The sequence below is a fragment of the Carettochelys insculpta genome, chromosome 4, assembly GCF_033958435.1.
Source record: "Carettochelys insculpta isolate YL-2023 chromosome 4, ASM3395843v1, whole genome shotgun sequence".
NCBI classification, from domain to species: Eukaryota; Metazoa; Chordata; order Testudines; family Carettochelyidae; genus Carettochelys; species Carettochelys insculpta.
In genome coordinates, this window is record NC_134140.1 from 131,085,909 (window position 1) to 131,103,832 (window position 17,924).

The 17,924-nt window shown below is 58.3% G+C and overlaps 1 protein-coding gene across 1 annotated transcript; it reads right to left on the reverse strand.

Moving 5' to 3' along the window:
- Nucleotides 1-535: 535 nt before the first annotated feature.
- Nucleotides 536-10,383, reverse strand: LOC142012199 (claudin-23-like). Its single transcript, XM_074992055.1, has 2 exons — nt 8,895-10,383; nt 536-1,199 (listed from the first exon to the last, which is right to left on the reverse strand). The coding sequence occupies exon 1, from the start codon at nt 10,143-10,145 to the stop codon at nt 9,405-9,407; it is 741 nt and encodes a 246-aa protein (XP_074848156.1). The 5' UTR covers nt 10,146-10,383; the 3' UTR covers nt 536-1,199; nt 8,895-9,404.
- Nucleotides 10,384-17,924: the final 7,541 nt, after the last annotated feature.

The window sequence follows — 17,924 nt, forward strand, 5'->3', positions numbered from 1 at the left end:
AGCCTGCAAGGACCACCTGAAATGCTACAGCAGGGAGCAAGCTTGTGATGGCCATGAGGACTGCATGGATGGATCTGATGAGCTGAACTGTGAGTAACTCGGCTGCGTTTGGTTGGTCTGGCGCATCTAGAGATCCAGCAGCAGACTTGAGACATCCCATTAGTCTGACAGCATCTGCTTTGGCTGGTTGCTATCCCCAGTCGTCTCCTCCCCCTGTTCTGAGATGGGATTTGTCCAGGTCTAGTAGCCCTCTTCATGACAGCTAACCCCCATATCTTGCCACTGCTGTGATCTGCAATGTGACACATGCCACCATCCTGCAGGGGAGATGGGGGGTGTCTGGTTTTCACCCCATTGTAGCATTGATCCTGGCTGCTCCCAGGAGTACACCAGATGCAGGGAGGCCCCAGAACTAACACTGCTACAGACACACCTTTTTGGATCCCCTGGCCAAAGGCGATCAGTGCCACTGACGCAAAGTAATCACTGATCCGCTTGCCACGTGGCTGTCTGGCAAGGTCCAAACATGTTCATGTGGTACACTAGCCCACATAACTTAAGCTCTCAGTACAGCCTGGGTCAGTAGGGCTGGTAGAGGAAGACATCCTGGCATCTTCTGAAGGCTAACCAAAGGCCAACTGTTGGCATTAAAGTTAGATTTAATCCTCCTGCAGGTAACTATCTGGACAGAAAGAAACCCAGGTCTTCACCAGCACCTCCAACAAAGCCAGGCTCTGTTAAGAAAGAGGAAGTGCTAACACCAACTCGTGGCCAAACAGCTGCCAAAAGGCCCATCACAGGAACCAGATACCTGACCCCCAAACACACAGAATACCCCAGAAAACCCCCAGCTATACAGACCCCTCCTCCATACAGCAGGAGCACAGTGTCTGTGTGGGAATATACAGAAGAACCTTCATCAACTGAGGGTGTTGAAAGGGGCCCAGAGCCCCAGCCTTGCAGCAGTGAAATCTGTAACATGAGGGGGGACTGCACCATTGAAGAGGACCAAGTGAAGTGTAGCTGCATGTTGGGGTACAGCGGTGACTACTGTGAGAAGACGGAGGCCCAACCTACCACTGGTCCCATTGTCTTGGGTATAGCTGTGGTCTTGCTGATCGTCATGGCAGTGGTGGGAGCTTTCTTCTACATGAGGAGGCAGCACACCCGGAAGAGGTAAGATGCCCCTCTTCCCTGATCTACAAAAGGAATTGTCAACACAGACTGGTTACCCAGTGCTCAACATTGCTTTAACACAGGGTTCCCAATCTATGGGTCACAGGCTGGGCTGGGCAGTTCCAGAGGTGGCTATTAAGAAGCCATTCACTGAAGTGGTTCTCAACTTAATTGGCTTAACTACCTGATGGCTGATGTAATCAATTAAATCAAGAACCATTTCAGTGGCAGGGCAGAAGTGCATACCTGAGGAGCAGCACCCAGCTCAGGTAAGGTGGGGGCCTGAGCCAGAAGTTGAGAAGAAGGGAGGGCAGAGCTGATCAGCTCCCTGGCCTCTAGCCTCTGCAGGAGATGGGTGCCTGCAGCTGGCACTGCCAGCCAGGGCTGTGTGCCCCAGATGGCTTCCAGCTGCAGGAGGGTCCCTGTGCCTCTCCTAGCCCCTGAGTGAGACACCAGAGCCCCCTTCAGCCCCTGAGTGACTCTCTCCCAGCCATTCAAAGAGTGGGGTTTAAGCTGGGGGAAGCAGTTTGGGGGGGGGTAGAAAGACATCCCCAGCTCTGATTTAACTATAGAAATGTAGTATTATGTCCCCTCTTCTATAAAAACAATTTTAATCTAGGAACATTCCCTCAGGTGCAAAATTAGCTAGTTAAAACTCTGCTCCCCCCACCTGCCCTGGTTTTTGAATTGCCTTGGCACCAAGTCTTCCTGAAGTGTGAAAATGGGTCCCTGCCCAGAGAAGGTTGGGACCTGCTGCTTCAGCAGCAACAGGAGCTTGGTGGAGTTAATGTACTGAGCATTCATGACAGCAAATGCTGGGCTGCGCAGGTGGCTCCCCAGACACTGACCTGCTGGAGGCACAAGGCATTGGGCTCTGCAGGGGTTGAGTCCCTTCTGGTCTGGGGGTGTGAATCTTGCTGTAACTTGGCTGCCTGTTCCAAGCCAGCCCAGCACCAGGCTAGAGTGCTCTAGCAAAGTGCAGACTATGGGGGAGAACCCACTGTGCAGGGGGAGAGGAAGGTGCACCATGAGCAGCTCCTGAGGCTTAAAACCTCTCTGATGTGGTGTAGGCTGACTGCAGGCTTAGCAGCTTCCTGCAGCTGGGCCCCTTACCTGAGCTGGTACTGAATCTGGCAGACCAGCAGTGTGGCTGGGACTAGCCTGAGTAAAGGGTCTCCTGCAAAGTAAAACTGGCTCTAAAACCAGTGACTTGGGTGGGATGCATGTACCCCAGGGCACAGGTCATCCAGGGATACATCAAACCCTCTGCATAGCCACTTGTAAAACCAACAAACTGTCCTGAGGTATCGGGGCCCGGGGGGGCGGTAGCCTCATTTGTTGCTGTTACAGATCCAGACTAACGCAGCTACCCCTCAGATACTTGTAAAACCAAAGCAGCTACATCAAAAGCACTAGCCAAGCTGGTGCAAATGAGGCCTCCATAGGCAGTGACTTGTTTCTAGGGCTCTGTTGGTACATGGCAAGGTACATACAGTGCTTGCCTCCCAGGTCAGTGTACAGTAAACAAGCAACTCGCATAATGTGCTGGAACACCCTGTATGTTCCTAACTGTGTAACTGCCAGAGGCAGAACCTGCATACAGACTAACTCTCACCTGAATGGGGTAGAGGCACTTGTGAGGTCCAGTGGTCCCAGGTACTAAAGCAGGTGCCTCTTAAACATGGTTGGGGTGACTCTTGCTAGTGGCCTTGCTGCAGGTTAAGCCTCCCCACTTGAAAAGGAGCTGTGGCTTGGCACCACTGGCCTGGCCCTGGCAGGACTCAGTTGCTTCCTTTCCCACAGCACAGGGAAGAGCTAGTGGAGCAGCAGAGCTGGATTGCCCTCTGACAGCTGTAAAGAGCAGTACTCCTTGCCTTGCCTTTCTGCAAGGGGTTGTAGGCTGTCCTGCAGATGGCTAAATGCTAACCTGGAGCTCAGGGCAGGGCCAGCCATGGGCTGTGCACTAGACTGGCTTTTAACCTGGCCCCCCTTGCTCCAAGCAGGATATGCAGCTTCCACACACCCAAGCTCACTGTAAGACAAGACCAGGAGCAGTAAAACTCCTTGGAGCAACAGCCAGCCCAGGCCTACCTAGAATGGGGCAAATAGACTATCCTAGCAGTGCTGCCAGGTGGGCCTCAGCTTGTTGCCTGGGGCCCTACTGTCAGGACTGCCCTGCATGCACTGCTACACATGGGTGGTATCTGGGACACCACAGCACTTCTGCCAGGCTTTGGGTCCGGAGCTCTGACCAGTCAGAACCAAGCAGTCTGTCCCATGGCTGCCCTGCAAGGGACTGCAGAGCTTGAAGCGTTTGCTCTCCTGCTGCAGGACTTCCAGTACAGCCTCCTCTAGGACTCTGACCAGCTACCACAAGGACAGTGACCTGGGCGAAGAAGAGAACCTCGCCAACAGTGAGACCTTCATCAATGAATCCTATGACAGAGAACAGGTGAGGGAGGGCCCTTGCCTGACCCCTCTAGCATGGGCTGCTCAGCCCAGGGGACATGGGACTTCCCCCTCACACCGTAACTAAGGACACATGGGCCACTGTTGGGGTTGACAAGTCTAAGCTGCAGGCTGTAAGGGCTGGTGGCTCTTAACTGGCTGGAGACAGACCAGGCTGGCTTGCTGCCCATGCCCTCAAGTGCTGTTCCCAATTAATCAACAGCAGTCTGAACCCAAACTATTGCTGCCCACTAAGTGTCCCCCTCTCTTGCAGGAGCTGGTAACGCCTATGAAAGCAGAATGACTCTGTGGGGAAACTCTCTCAATAAAATAACATTTGCAGAATCCTTTTGTGTCTTAGTCCTAAATCCTTCAACCTGGTGCACATTCCAATCAATGGATCTTTCCTGGTCCAGGGCTCCTCTTCAGGTATGGATGCTCTGGTGCAAATAGAGCTACTTGACTGCATGTGTCCAAGTAGCCGTGACTTGCGGTTGGGTGGTGGCTGCTCTGCTTGTGAGGATGCAGTTTTTGACCAAGAGGCACCAAAATCACCTGTAACTTGTCCTGTAGTGTAAGCTGCTCAAGCTAAATCTGCAGCCCTGGAGAAGCAGGAAGCGTGTGATTCTGACAGTGCTAGAGAACCACCCCCAAGGAGAGGGTTGCTGAGGCCCCCTCAATACCAAGAGGCTCTGAAATGCAAAACTCACCTGCTCCCTTTTTTCAGTTGGTGTCTAAGCCTCCCCCACCTTCCCATGGCTCTTACCTGGCAAGGTCTGAACAGTTCCCCTGGGGCTGCACCATCAGGGCTGACCAGGTCACAGCTGTGACCTGGACAACCCCTACCTTTAAAGGGCTGAGGTCAAAAGGGGCAATAGCAGGTTGTCCAGGAGATGGCATTGGCTTGTTCCCTTCAGTAGAAGGAAGCTGAATGATGCTTCAGACAACAGGGTCAGTTCTTGTGCTACTCCAGAGTGAGATACTAGGCCAATCAAGGCCTTAAAACATCCAGTGGGGAAGGAGACCCCATCTGGACAGGGGCTCTGGCCACTTAGTAGAGCTGGTGGGCATGATGCCTCAGCCAGACTGGAAGCCTTTATGCAAGGGGAGGCATTGGGCAGTGGGGAGGCAGCTCAAGCTGTCCCAACCCCTTCTGGGAAAGAAGGGCCAGGCCCTGTACTCCTGGGCCAGGCAAGCTAGACATCCATATCTCCTGGAGGCTGGGGTTCCTGGCCAGGGTGAGCTACAGAGGGGCACTGCAGCTACTGCGGTCCGAGGCATGACTGGCCTGCACATCAGTGCTTGAAGGAAGAGGTTGAATGAAGCGTGTACCACATGCCCTGCTGCTGGCAAGTTACCAGGCTGCAATTCTGGCAGAGGGCAGCTTGAGGGGTCAGCTGGGCACTCATGGCACAGGCAGGTGGACTGTTCCTGGCCATGCTGCAGCTGGGGTGTCCTCCGTAACTGGAGCAGGGGCTAGGTGTGCAGCCAGGAGCCCAGGGCTTGGAGTTCATTCAGAACAGCCTAGGGTTGAGGGGGCTCCTGGCTGGTCTGGCACAAACATCTGAACTGTAGCAAGGCCAGCTGCTAACTTCCCTCCTCCACAGGATGTTCAAGGTGCTCAGTGGCCCTTGAGAGGGAGCTTCTGCAGGACCAGTTGAACCTCCAGTCCAGCAACATCCCTCTGGCGTGGCTTTAGTTAGCTGGACAGCCAAATAAGCATATGGCCAGGTTGCCAGCCACCAGCCCTGCCTGTCCCTGCTTTGTGCTGTTGAGCTCAAACTCGCCCAAATGGTTCTGATCCCAGTAAGCCGGGTCAGGGTTGGTGATGTGCTAGACAATATTGACCTCAATGTCGTCATTCTCCTGCTCAGCACCAGTCGAGTCCCAAGGGTGCCAGACTAGAGCCATCTGACCTGTAGTTAAGCATGGGGTGGAGATTTGGTATCTGCCCCCAGGGAATTGCCATGGGGGCAGGATCATATGGTCCATCTGCTGGACTATAGGCTATGGTGGACAAGAGCTGCCTCAGCAGTTCACCACAGCCCCATTTCTGCCTCTCACCATCAGCCTCACCTGTTACAGGTTCAAGCCAAAAAACATCCCCTGTACTTGCTGCAGTTAAAGGGTGTGTCTGAACTTGCTCTGGCTCTCTGGGGGACTGTCACTCTTCCTGTGAATGTCAGACAGTTACTGGGCTCTCTAGCTGTGACTGGTGCTCTTCCCTCTTCTCCAGAAAATGGGCTGAAACACCCTGCAGGCTGCTGCTTCTGGCCTGGGAGGTGGAAGCTCCCTAGCTGAACTGAGGTCACTGTGCTCCCCAGCCTCTTGCTCAGGGAAGCTGTGCTAGTTAGTGCATGAGCAGAGCTGGGGCTGGGCTGGAAGTTAAGCTCCAGAGCTGCTCTAATTGCAGAGGGTGGGAAAAACCCTCCCTGGAGCAGAGGTAGAAGGTTGTTTGTACAAACAGCCCAGGGCTAAGGAAGGGTGGGGCATTACTGCACCACTTCTCAGGTGTATTATACCCGGCCCTGCAGGTTTCCAAGACCAGCTTCTGATGAAGCGAGTCTGCTCACAGAAGCTCATGCTCAACTTTTCTGCTAGTCTATAAGGTGCCACAGGACCCTTCCTTGCTGTTACAGATCCAGACTAACAGGGCTACCCCTCCGATACTTGTCTCCACACAGCTGGGTGTGCCTAACAGGCCCGAGGGCTTGGAATGCAGCCCCAGCAGCTCCTTCGCAGTGGGTGTGTACAGCTGTCCTGCAGGCCTCTGGCTGTACCCTGAGTTCCTAGTGTCCCTCCCCTGGCCCCTGTTACCACTTGCTTATTCCCTTGCATGTGCCCATGCTGGTTCCCAGCTGGGACTCGTTCAACAGAGGAGCACAAGGGAGCGACTGCATCTTGCGCTCAGGCATGCTGTCCCAGTGACTGCAGGTGGGGAATGCCTTACTCTGAGCTACCAGCCACCCTCAGCCCAGGCTCTAGGCTGAGTCACAGGCAGGAAAAAATGCCCATGTGCCACTGGAGTGCCCCTTTGCCCACCATTGGTTAAACTTTTGAGCACCTTTTGTATCTTCTCTAGGTGTCGCTCTGCTGCTGCCTTGGCACTGGGGCTTTATCCCCACAAGGTGACAGCTCTACCGGCTGCACCTGCACATCGGTACTCAATGGGCCACAGCCAAGCAAAAAAATTCCTGGCTTTCTCCACCCCGGTGCCAATTGCAGTGGCCTGAGTTCTGTTCCACTTTAGATATTTCCTCCTCACATTTGGCCTCTCCTGCAAACTAGATTGTAACAGCTTTTCAGTTCCTGCTTTGAGCTCGGGCAGGGGTGTGTGTTGCTCTCTGGGCAGGGGTGGAGGAACCTGGCAGCAGCCTGGCAAAAGTCAGTTGTGCAGGCTCAGGAAGCCTAAATGGGAGAGGTAAGAGGTGGAAGAGCCTTTCTCTTAGGCTTCCAATTAACTGCAACCAACTTCCCCCTCCTGGAGCTTCTCTGGGTAGGCCCTTGTCTGCAGGGATGCTGCTGAGGCAGGTGTGGGGCCCTGGGGAAGAGGCAGGCTCTGTAAGCAGCTCTAAGCACCACCCTGTTAGCTCTCATGGGCTGGGACCCAGGGGAGCTGCAGGAACAGGAGCTGCTCTCAGGGGAACCTCATCTGCCCTGCCCCGAGCAGTAGCTGGCAAGGGCGCCAGGCAGGAATAGGCCCACCACTGCAGAGGGCCAAAGGGGCAGTTGCCCCTAGACCTGCCATTTCAAAGGGGCCTGGGCTTCCAGCTTCACCACTGCTGAAGTAGCAGCTAGAGCCCCCACTCTTCAAGCACCGGAGTGCTGCTCTGTGCTGCAATGAGGGAGGGCCCCGAGCCCCTGCTGCTGGGGGTGGGGAGCCAGGCCCCCTTCCCACCGTGTACCCAGGCCTGGTGCTGCTGGGCAGGGAGCCCCGCCTTAGCAGCCCTGCTTCTGCCAGAGAGGGGCTGCCTTGTGGGAGTTTGCACTCACCTTCCTTGCCCTGAGCCCACGTTCCTCACCCCTGCTCTGCTCTCAGCCCAGACCCCCCACTGCAGCCAAACACTGAGTCTACACTCCTCGGCCCTAGCCCAGAGTCTGTGCCCCCTGCCTTACCCCCGGGACAGGGAGGGAGAGTGGGGGGAGGTGGGGTACAGCCCCACTTGTCCTGAAAGCACTCTGGGGTACATAGGGGCCAGAGCCCCTGTCTAACAGCATAGCACAGCTGGGGCTCAACCCCCCATTTCATTAAATACTCCTTTATTAGCCCCTTACTTCCACACACCACTTATCTCGGCCGTGACATGAGCAGGACGGTTACAGAAGCAGGGCTCACGCTATTGCACCTGGGCTGGCCTTTCCCTTCCCTTTGTTCTTGTATTGCACTGACCGGCCTGGCCCAGCCCCTCGTGGGCAGCTGGGTCTGGCCCCCTGCCCTGCCAGAGCCCTTTCCTCCTCACTGCCACCAGGTGGGTGGCAGAGCCCCCAGCCCACCCCCCCTATAGGCCAGGAGTGCCCCCACCAAGCACTGCCCTGGTATGACTCTGCTTGGGACACGCTAGCTACCACAAGTCCTGGCTGCAGTCTGGCAAAAGCCACCGTGGTCCCAGCAGGCTGCCTGGTCGCTGAGCAGCCTGCCTCAGCTGGGGCCAAGGGCACGCTGACATGGGTCTTGGTGTGGCACATGGCTGGCACACCCACAAGATCATGGCTGGCAACAGCAGGGACTAACCGTACTGCTCAGCAAGTCTGGGCGGCTCCAGGCGCTTCTCCGAGGGCCCAGGCCCTTCTGGCAGGGCCAGGGACCGTTATTTCAAATGTTCATTTTTGCCTTGAGCCTAGCACCCACCGCCTGCGCCCTTCGTTCCCCACACTTCTGGCTGGGTGGGGAATGGACGCTAGCCATTGGCCACATAAATGCTTATGACCTCGAGCTCCCAGACAGCTGTAACCCAAGGGCCATTGCTGACTGGTCAGTAACATCTCTGGCCTAGAGTCGCATGTGCTGGTGGATTAAGTTAGATGCCATACGTAGGCTCCTAATTAATCAGGTGTGTATTCCAAGTACTGTATAGCTGGGCTTGTGTTAGGCTCCTAAGTCACTTGGCCCAGATCCTCGAGGGTTTTTAGCCTCTGAGCTGCCACTGAAAAGCTGTAGAGCATCTTGAAAAATTTATCTAAAGAAATTCAGGAAATTAGGAGCCCAAATGTCAGAGAGTTGCAATGAGACAGACAGTCCTAAGTCACTTAGGTGAATTTGAAGATTTTACCCAGTGTCGTCTCCTCGCTATCTGAGTCACCACAGCCAGGCAGCAGAGTTCCCTGGAAGCTGAGTCCTTGGGGCGGCTGCCCAGGTGAAATTCAGGTGCCACTCAGCACAGCACCCGTTGCCAGCAGCAGCATGTGTTTCTGTTGGTGGTGCATGTGCTTCAGTGCGGTCAACAAAACTTATTCCACCCTAATGGACAAAATCTGAGAGGACTCTGGCAGGCAGCAACGTACAAACCATCGCTCGTGCCTGCTTGCTGCATTACAGTGAAATAGCCTCTCTTGTCCCAGTCTGGCGGCTGCAGTTCCAGCACCGAAGAACCAAGCTCTCACCGGGCCCAGAAGCAGCAGGCCGAGCCATCTGCACCGAGGTAGGGAGGGGTTTTTGCTGCTATTGGCATGGTTCAGCACAGCCCCGGCAAGCCAGCTTGACCTGGAGCTGGCAGGGGCTCCTCTCCTGGCACGGCGCCGCTCCCGTTGGCGGGAGTGGGGCTGAGCCCACTGCAGCTGGGTTATAAGTCTGAGTCACAGGGCAGGGAGGGGCGGTCGCTTCTTTCTCCCTCCAGCACGTCCAGGGGGTTGCTGAAGGAGCGGGGCACTGGCTTCTGGCTGTGCTGCACGAGGTCTAGGGAAGATGTGGCCTTGGCAGGGCCCCGCTGGCTGCTGGCGGGGTACTTGGCAGACGCCTTCCTTCTCCGGCACTCCTTGCAGCCCTGGTGGAGGCTGAGCGCCAGGGAGAAGCCCCCGATGAGCTCCAGGCAGCTACCCAAGTAGCCCAGCACCAGGCTGTACCCCACTTCCAGGGTGCTGGATGAGGGGGCCGGCAGGGCGCTGAGGAAGTGGTTGTACCATGAGACCGGGATGAGGCTCATCAGCCCCGAGGCAAAGAAGATGGGCCCGGAGATGCCGGCCAGCAGGTAATGCGGCTCCTCCTGCCAGCAACGCACCCCCAGGGCAGCCACCACCAGCCCCGCTGCCGTCACCACCAGCGAAGGGATCATCAGCCCCTTGGCCACCTGCACCGGCTGCTGGGAGAAGTAGCCCAGGTCATCCGCCAGGCCGCACTGGCGCTGCCGGGTGCTCTGGGTCTCTTGGCAGAGGTCCCAGAGGCCCTGCTGGTAGATCACGTCTGCAGGTTTGCCGGAGATGCCGCTCACCTGTCTCCAGCAGGGAGTCAGTGTGCTGACGAGGTTCAGCAACAGGCCGCAGGGGGCCAGGACCAGGCCCACGATCATCACCGAGGGCGTCCGCATGCCGTGGGGCCGGGCGTGGGCCAGCCAGCCCCGGCGGGAGGGGACGGAGGTGCTGCCCGGGGTGGAAGGAGCCGGCGGCTGCCTCTGCCTAGCACAGGCCCTTCCTCCTGCACAGCTCCCGAGCCGGCCCTCACCTGCTGGGTTTCCAGCCGGGTGCCAGGGGCCAGCGGCTGCCTCCGTGCTCTGTGCCCCGCAGCAGGAAACTGGCTGCTCTGACCGAAACTGCTGCCCGGCCGGCGAAACCTGCCCGGCTGCCAAACGAGTTCTGGGTGGCGTGGGAGGGAGGGGGCGGGAGGCCGGGCTGCCCCACCCTGCAGGTGACACTGTAACCAGGAAGGAGCCCTGCAGGCTGACGAAGGTGGCTGGGCAGGCGGGGACTGGAGGTGGCGCTGGCAGAACAGCCCTCGGCGCCTCCCCGGGCTGCTGGGCACAGGCGCCAGGGCAGTGCCGCTGGGGCGTGAGGCCGCCCGGGCAGGAAACGGAACCACCCCCCTGCCCCGGCTGGGTCCAGGCCCGGGCGTGGGTGTGGGACCCCACGCAGCCCGGGCTGTCCCCCTCCCCGCCCCAGCTGGCCAGGCCTGGCGCTCCTGCAACCCCGGGGGGCTGCCCCCCAGCTCCCTTTCTGACCAGCGACGCTCCCAGCGGGAACGTTTCCTCCTGGCCAGCGGCAGGGGCAGCGGGCCCCAGACCAGACCAGACCACGCAGGGCGCCAGGCACCGCACTGCCGGGGCTCAGCCCGGCCTTGGGGGCAACCAGCCCTCGCGTGGGGTGCGGCCAGGCCCCAGCGCTCGTTTACGGCACGTGGCTCGGGGCTGTCTCCTGGCAAGCCCTGCTTGCACCGGGGGCGTTCCTGCAGCGGCTGGAGGCAGAGCTCCTCAGCGGCGGGGGACGCAGAGGGTCTGCCAGGGCTGGGGGCAGCAGGCCAAGGGCTGGGCAAACTGCACTTTCCTATGGTATTTTTGCAGGAGGTTGCGGGGTCTGCAAGGGAGTTCGGGTGCAGATGGGGGGGCTGATTAGAGACGGGTGTATGGGGTGGGCAGGGGTTGGGGTGACTTTGGGTGCAGACGGAGGGGGGGTCTGATTTGGAACATGGTTATAAGGGGGGTGAGTTCAGGTGCAGATGGCGGTTCTGAGCTGGGATGGGGTTTAAGGGGGGTGCAGGGTCCAGGGGTGAGTTTGGGTGCAGTCGGGGGGTCTGATTTGTGACAGGGCAGTAAGGGGGCAGCGTCAGGGGGTGAGTTTGGGTGCAGGTGGGGGTCTGATTTGGGACAGGGGTGAAAGGGGGGGGGTCCGGGGGGTGAGTTTGGGTGCAGTCGGGGGGTCTGATTTAGGACAGGGGTGAAAGGGGGTGGGGTCCGGGGGGTGAGTTTGGGTGCAGGTGGGGGTCTGATTTGGGACAGGGGTGAAAGGGGGTGGGGTCCGGGGGGTGAGTTTGGGTGCAGGTGGGGGTCTGATTTAGGACAGGGGTGAAAGGGGGCGGGGTCCGGGGGTGAGTTTGGGTGCAGTCGGGGGGTCTGATTTGGGACAGGGGTGAAAGGGGACGGGGTCCGGGGGTGAGTTTGGGTGCAGTCGGGGGGTCTGATTTAGGACAGGGGTGAAAGGGGGCGGGGTCCGGGGGTGAGTTTGGGTGCAGTCGGGAGGTCTGATTTAGGACAGGGGTGTGCGGATCTTTGCCCATGAAAGCTTATGCTCCAAAATACCTGTTAGTCTATAAATTGCCACGAAACTTCTCGTAGCTTTACAACAGCCTCCATAAAGCGCGCTCGCCACGTCAGCACCGACGTAACTTTCCCAGGCTCGAGAACTTGTTTCTACAGCTCTGTCTGCACAACGCTGACCCGTACGCCCAGCATTTATGTGCCGGTGGGTTTGGAATTATCTGGGGGAAAGGAGAGAGGCGGCCGCCCTTCGGTAACAAGGCCGCTGCGACCCTGCCGTATTTTTGTGTCGGGGTTTGTAAACAAGTCGCTCTCAGAGAAGAGGTGAAACTTGGGGTGCGCCAGGGGCACAGTCAGCTGCAAAGGTTGAGAGCCACCCACCAGTGGTTGTAACTGTGCTAAGTTCTCCCCAGCTGGGAGCCCGAGGTTGCGCAGGGGTTAACCCGAACCCTCCTGTGGCTCTGAAATGTTTCGCAAACCAGGCGGAAGACTAGTGGCAGAGAGGTGGCCGGTTAGTCTGAGCTCCAACAAAGCAAAGCAGCCGAAATGGCGCACTTTACAGACTGACAGCATGATTTATTCGGTGCTGAGCTTTCGTGGGCCAGAGCTGAAGACGTGGGTCTGTCCCATGGAAGCTCATCGCTGAATAAATCGTTTTGTTAGTCTTTAAAGTGCTCCATTTCGGCGGCTTTGTTTTGCAAGAGGAAGAAAAGATCCCGCTGGGGGTGTCTCGGGCAGACCCAACCCTCCCTGCAGCTAAGGAGCAAGGGTTACAGTGCTGCTGAGTGACAGGGACGCTTCCTAGGGCGTGGGACAGGGTTGTGAAATTCAGCCCAAGATATTGAGCAACGCCCCCCCCCCCCCCCCCCCACGCCAGAGCCACCTCTGTTGGAGGGGGTGGAGAACGTCCCTGGCTGCTCAGAAGCAGGAAGTTGAGTGTTGTGTTTGGATATTGCTGCGGGCTGGCTGGCCTTCCCATGACTTCCTTGCTGCACCCACGCAGCGCGTGAACGAATTGGCCAGCGGGTGCTTCCCCTGGGCTTGGCCACTTCGCTTCAAAGAAAAAAGCCCTCTCTCCTAAAGCTGGGCAGTGTGACTCCCGCCTCCCCGCCCACCCCACAGAGATGTCCTTCAGCCTGGAGGCCTTCAAGCCCTTTACAATCGCATCCAGTCAGCAGGGCTCATTTGCAGCCACCTCTGGGGTGGAGCGTGGCAGCCAGCTGGCAGGTCACAGTGCGTAGGGGGGCAAATGTTCAGGAGCCCGGCTCTGGCCTCCATTTGGGAGGACGGGTTTGGACCGTGAACGACTGAAGAGTTCCTGAAGTTGTTGCCGGTTTTGGGTCCTACATTTCTGAGTGCCCAGCATGGGACACCCTGCTCCAGATTTCCAGAGGCGAGGAACCCCCACCGCTCCCACGGACTGCGGCTACGAGCGGTGTTCCCTGCAGGCGTGCGCGGTCGCTTAGGAGAGATTCAAGTGCTGCCCAGCTGATTAGCAGCGTGCCCACGGCTAGGTTTTGTGTTTCTATGGGTGGTGCACATTTACACAGGCCGGGGTGCGTGTAACAAAATTTATTACACACCTGGATTAAACAAATCCGCCCGGGATGGAAACGTAGAGAGCAGAACATTGACTGTGAGCACAACCAGAAATGAGGCGCTTGAGGCACTGCTAGAGTCCAGCCTGGTGCTGCCACCCCAAGAGGGGTGACTGGTTTCTGCAGTTTCTGCTGGCTGTTAGCTATGGACACCTGCTGGCAGGCCGGCAAACATCTCTGCCCTGCGCCTGCTCCCGGCCCCTCATTCGCAGCACCACTGAGCTCCCCAGCCGAGAGCGTGACCGGCGGGGCTGCCAGGCTGGCAGCACTGCCTAGTGGTGGTAGCCCGGCTTGGAGGGGGGGGGCATGAGCGCAAAGCACCGACTGGTGAGAGCGCTGTGGCTGGTTTTGCTGTGTGTTACAGCTGGAGGGAGTGCTGCCTTCCAGGGAGAATCCACAGGCGCCTGGTTTCCACAGGTCACCCGTTGCCTGGCTGCGCAGCTGCACCTTGCTGTGCTAACTTAGCTGTCAGGATAGCCAGGGCCAACCAAGCTGGTGGATGGGTGGTGATTCCCTGAGGCCAGCTGAGCAGTGGCTTGGTGCCCTGGCTCGAGTCCCTGCCCTCGCCCTCAGGGGAAGGGTTCCCGGGGAAGGGGGGCTGCAGCCTGCCTGGCAGAGCCACCGGCATGAGTCACTGCAATGGCCCTGGAGGGGGCCGTCTCTGCTCTGTGCTTATGCCAGGGCAGTGTCCTTCTAACTTTTTTTCCCATGCATGGGATGGAATAAATTTTGTTATGTGCACCAAGGCCTGTGTGGCAGTGCACCACCAATAGAAACACACCCTGTTGGCTGTGGGCTAAAAGTGATATACAAATGCTTTTGAGGGTACGGATGAAAGTCTCACACGTAACTTTACATGACCGATTTACTCCATACAGTGACTTTTTTAGAGAGGTGTTTTTTAAGAAAAAGTTTGATGCCTCAGCTACGTTTGAGGTAGCTTTAATCTCATCCTCCGGCCTCCTTCATTTGTTAATTAATGCACATGTTTTGTCTCTTTCCCACTTGACAAACCTTTCAATGTAAGCGTAGTGGCATCTTACATACGTTAGGGGCGAAAGCTCAAGTTCAAACACACAGTCTGAAAATTTCCTTCCCTGATGAATTGGAAAATTCTCCAAAAATGTCATGCCTCGAGAATGAGCTGGAGATTATGCAGCCCCTGTGCTGGCCCAGTGTCAGACACAGGCAAACCCCTGCAAACCAGGGACAGAGTGACATGTGGGGGTGTGCAGGGGATCACATGCCCCACCCCGCCACTGTCACTATCATGTCACAGCTGGTGAGTGCCTGGGATGTCCTGCTGCCCCACTCACCAAAAGTGGTGCAATGATCTTGGAGGAAAGAGCGGGTGGGGACGGGGCCAGGGAAGAGAGAGGACGGGTGTGGGAGGGCGCCGAGGGGCAGCTCAAGGGAGGGGAGCAAATTGGAGCAGAGGGGAGCTACAGGCCCGGGGGGGACGTGGCTGTCTGGGGACCCATTGCCTGCCGGCACTGCCAGAGACTGCTGCTCACCCAGCCCCAACAGTTCCAGCAGCTGGCAGTTATTTTCTTTTGTAAAACCAAGTAATAAAACCATAGACGATATGAAAGTTGCAAACCTGTGTTTCTCAGGGCTCTGTATGTGCCTGAAAATAGTCCGGAGATTGAGCTTCCTGGCCAGTATTGGAAACCCAAACCCTGGAGCAGCCGGGCACTGCAAGTGAAATGAATTAAGAGTTGTAGAGGTGATTTTTAGCATCCGCACTTAGCTAAATGGAGAAGCCAAGCACGGCGATGGTGCAGAATGGAAAAGCTGTCCTCCTTCCCTGCTACGGAGAACCAGGCCACCCCAAACATTGTTTAAACTACTCAAAGCTTTTTTCCAGCTCTCTAATTTTAATCTCTCCGGGCAGCGTAGCGTGCAGGCTGTAAAATCAGCTCTTCCATTGGGCGTTACCACGCCCTGCGGCACCCGTTCGTGCCTGCTGTCTTACACGCGCGTGAAATGCTGCCTGCGGGGGTCAGGCTCCCTGGAGACAGCGGCTCATCCTTCCAGGATCACAGTCCTGGGACCCCACCACCTGTCCCCACGCTGCAGGCAGGGGTTGCCCTCGAGCAGAACGGGCTGTTCGGCAGCGCCGTGCTGCAGTTGCAGGTAAGGAGGCCAGTGATGTTGCAGCCTTAGATGCTCATGTCTGTGGCCCAGCCCATTTCAGGGCAGCCAGCTAAGCCCACACCCTGCAGCCGGAGCTGTACTGGGCATTAAGCACTTGCCTGGTGGGAGCCAGAGGCTCTGTCCCCTCTGTGCCGTTGTCTGCGTGGGCGGCAGCGTTAGGGGTCTAACGGGGCGTGGGCTCTTCACCAAGTTGGCTGGAGTCGCGTCAGTGTTACACCCTGCAGGCGGCCCAAGTCCTGGCGCGCAGCCCCAGGCTGCAGAGGCAGTGGGTGGGAGGCAGCGGCCCATGGGGTTAAGGCCGGGGGTTAGCCGCGTCTTTGCACCCGGCTCGGCATCCCGCTGAGGTGGAGCAAAGCGGCAGCGCTGCTGCTTGCCGCCTGGCCGGGTCTGCACCCCTCGGAGGGAACCGGCTTGCTGAGACCGGTTCACACGCCGGCCTTGGGGCTCGGTTTGTTCCGTGGAAGCTGGCGCTGCGCTCTCCCGTTGGCGCTCCGGTTTGGACCTGCCCCAGGCTGAGTTCCGCGGTGCAGGGGGCTCAGTCGGCTGCAGCCCTGTTCGACGGGGCGCCCGGCGGGTGTCGTCCTGGGGCACGGGGGGGCCTCACACCAATTGCCCTGCCCAGAGTCAGTCAAACTGACCCACCACCGCTGGGAGGTTGGTGTCACCTGCTGAGCTAGAACCCGGCTGTGTGCGCTAAGGCTGAGGTGAACTCAGGGGCCTGTCCCCCAGAGCAGCCCTTCCCCCAGGCCCCTGCGGGAGGCACACTGGGCCTGTGTTCCTCAGCAGCATTGTGTGCCAAATGCTTCCCGTTTCCCCTGTGCCCGGGGGGTTGTTCCACTGCCCGGCGTGGCTGGGAATTCCTGGTTTTGTCCTGCTGGCCTGGGGGGGCCTGTGTACATTGAGTGAACCCGCTAGACAGCAGCGCTTCCGGGGGTGGAGGCCTCCCACGGAGGCAGTACAGCGCTGTATCCAGGGAGGGGTGAAGGCAGCGAGCTGGAAGGACAGACTTGTCTGCAATTAGGTATGTGCTGGCTGCTGGCCCCTTTCCCACAGCCCCTCTCCACGGCCCGGCAGAGGTTTCAGAGCTGCCAGTAACACGGGCCCAGGGACCCATGGCTTTGTCGGTTGTGCGTCTCCTGGCTGTAACCGAGCGGCAGCAGTAGAATTCTCCCGGCCGGCGCGCCGTCTAGAGGAAGCTGCTGGAGGATCTGCTGGGAATTGGGAAGAATTTGGCTCCTGGGATAGGTAGATGGTCATGGAGGGGACAAACGCTGGCACCCAGATGGGACCATCGACCCCTGTGGTTTGGGAACTTGCCCTCCCGCATGAGCCCGGCTGCCAGGCTGTGCACTGGCCTGGGGCTGTGAGCCTGCAAATCTATCTGAAATCGTCTTCTGAGTGGAGCCGGGAACGCCGCGGCTCGCGAAGGCCGACTGGCCCGGCCCATTATACCGCCCTGTGCTTCCTGAGGCAGGGTGCAGTCTGATGTTTCCCATGCGGGGGCTCTGCCTCGCCCTGGACTCATTTGTCTCTTTGCAGGTTCCAGCCCTGCGGAGAAAAGTGTTGGTTTGTTGTGTTAAACCCCATCTGGCCCCCTGTGCTCTGCAAAGCCTGGAAATGAAGCAGCGGAAGTTCTACGGTGTCAGCGGCCAAGGCCTGCCTTTCTGCTCAGCTCGCTAGCCTCCCCCTGCTCAGCCACGGAGCAAACCTGCGTACTCGGCCCCCCCAAGGATCTGTGCACCCAGCGCCTGCCTTGACTGTCTCATTAGCCCTGTTGCTGCAGCACAGGTGCCAGGAACCTCCCCGCCCCTTCCCACAGAAAGTGGTGAACGCCCTTGGGTTAAGCCTGCAGCCTGCTCGGTGGTGTAGCAACGTCCCTGGCTGGAGGCACAGGCCTGCCCCCCTGCTGGCCATTTGTTTGAATGAAGCTGGTCTCTGTGTGGTGCTCATGGGGCCACTCCCACGCTTGTGCAGCCCCTCGGAGATGGGTGTGGGAGAGGGTTGGAGCCTGCCCCTTTGATCCTGCTGCTGGTGGGCTGTAAATGGATCCCTGGGATTACTGGGTGCCGGGGAAGCAGCAGCGTGGGAAAGCCAGGCCCGATTGCTGGGTCCCTATTGGCTGCGCTGCCGAAAGGGGAAACAGTCATAAAAGAGCCCCACGACAGGCTGGCAAAGCGGCCTGGCCGAGAGTCTGGGGGGCTCAGGCTGGATGGGAAGTGCTGGCCGGGGGGCTGCAGAGGCACGAAGGGGTTGGTTTTGTGGAACAGCGTCAGAGCCGTTCCCTCTGTAGTATCCAGAGGCACTGAGACCTCATCTGGGGTGAGCAAAGTCTCTGCTCTGCAGCCTCAGCTCATGTGGTAGCGTG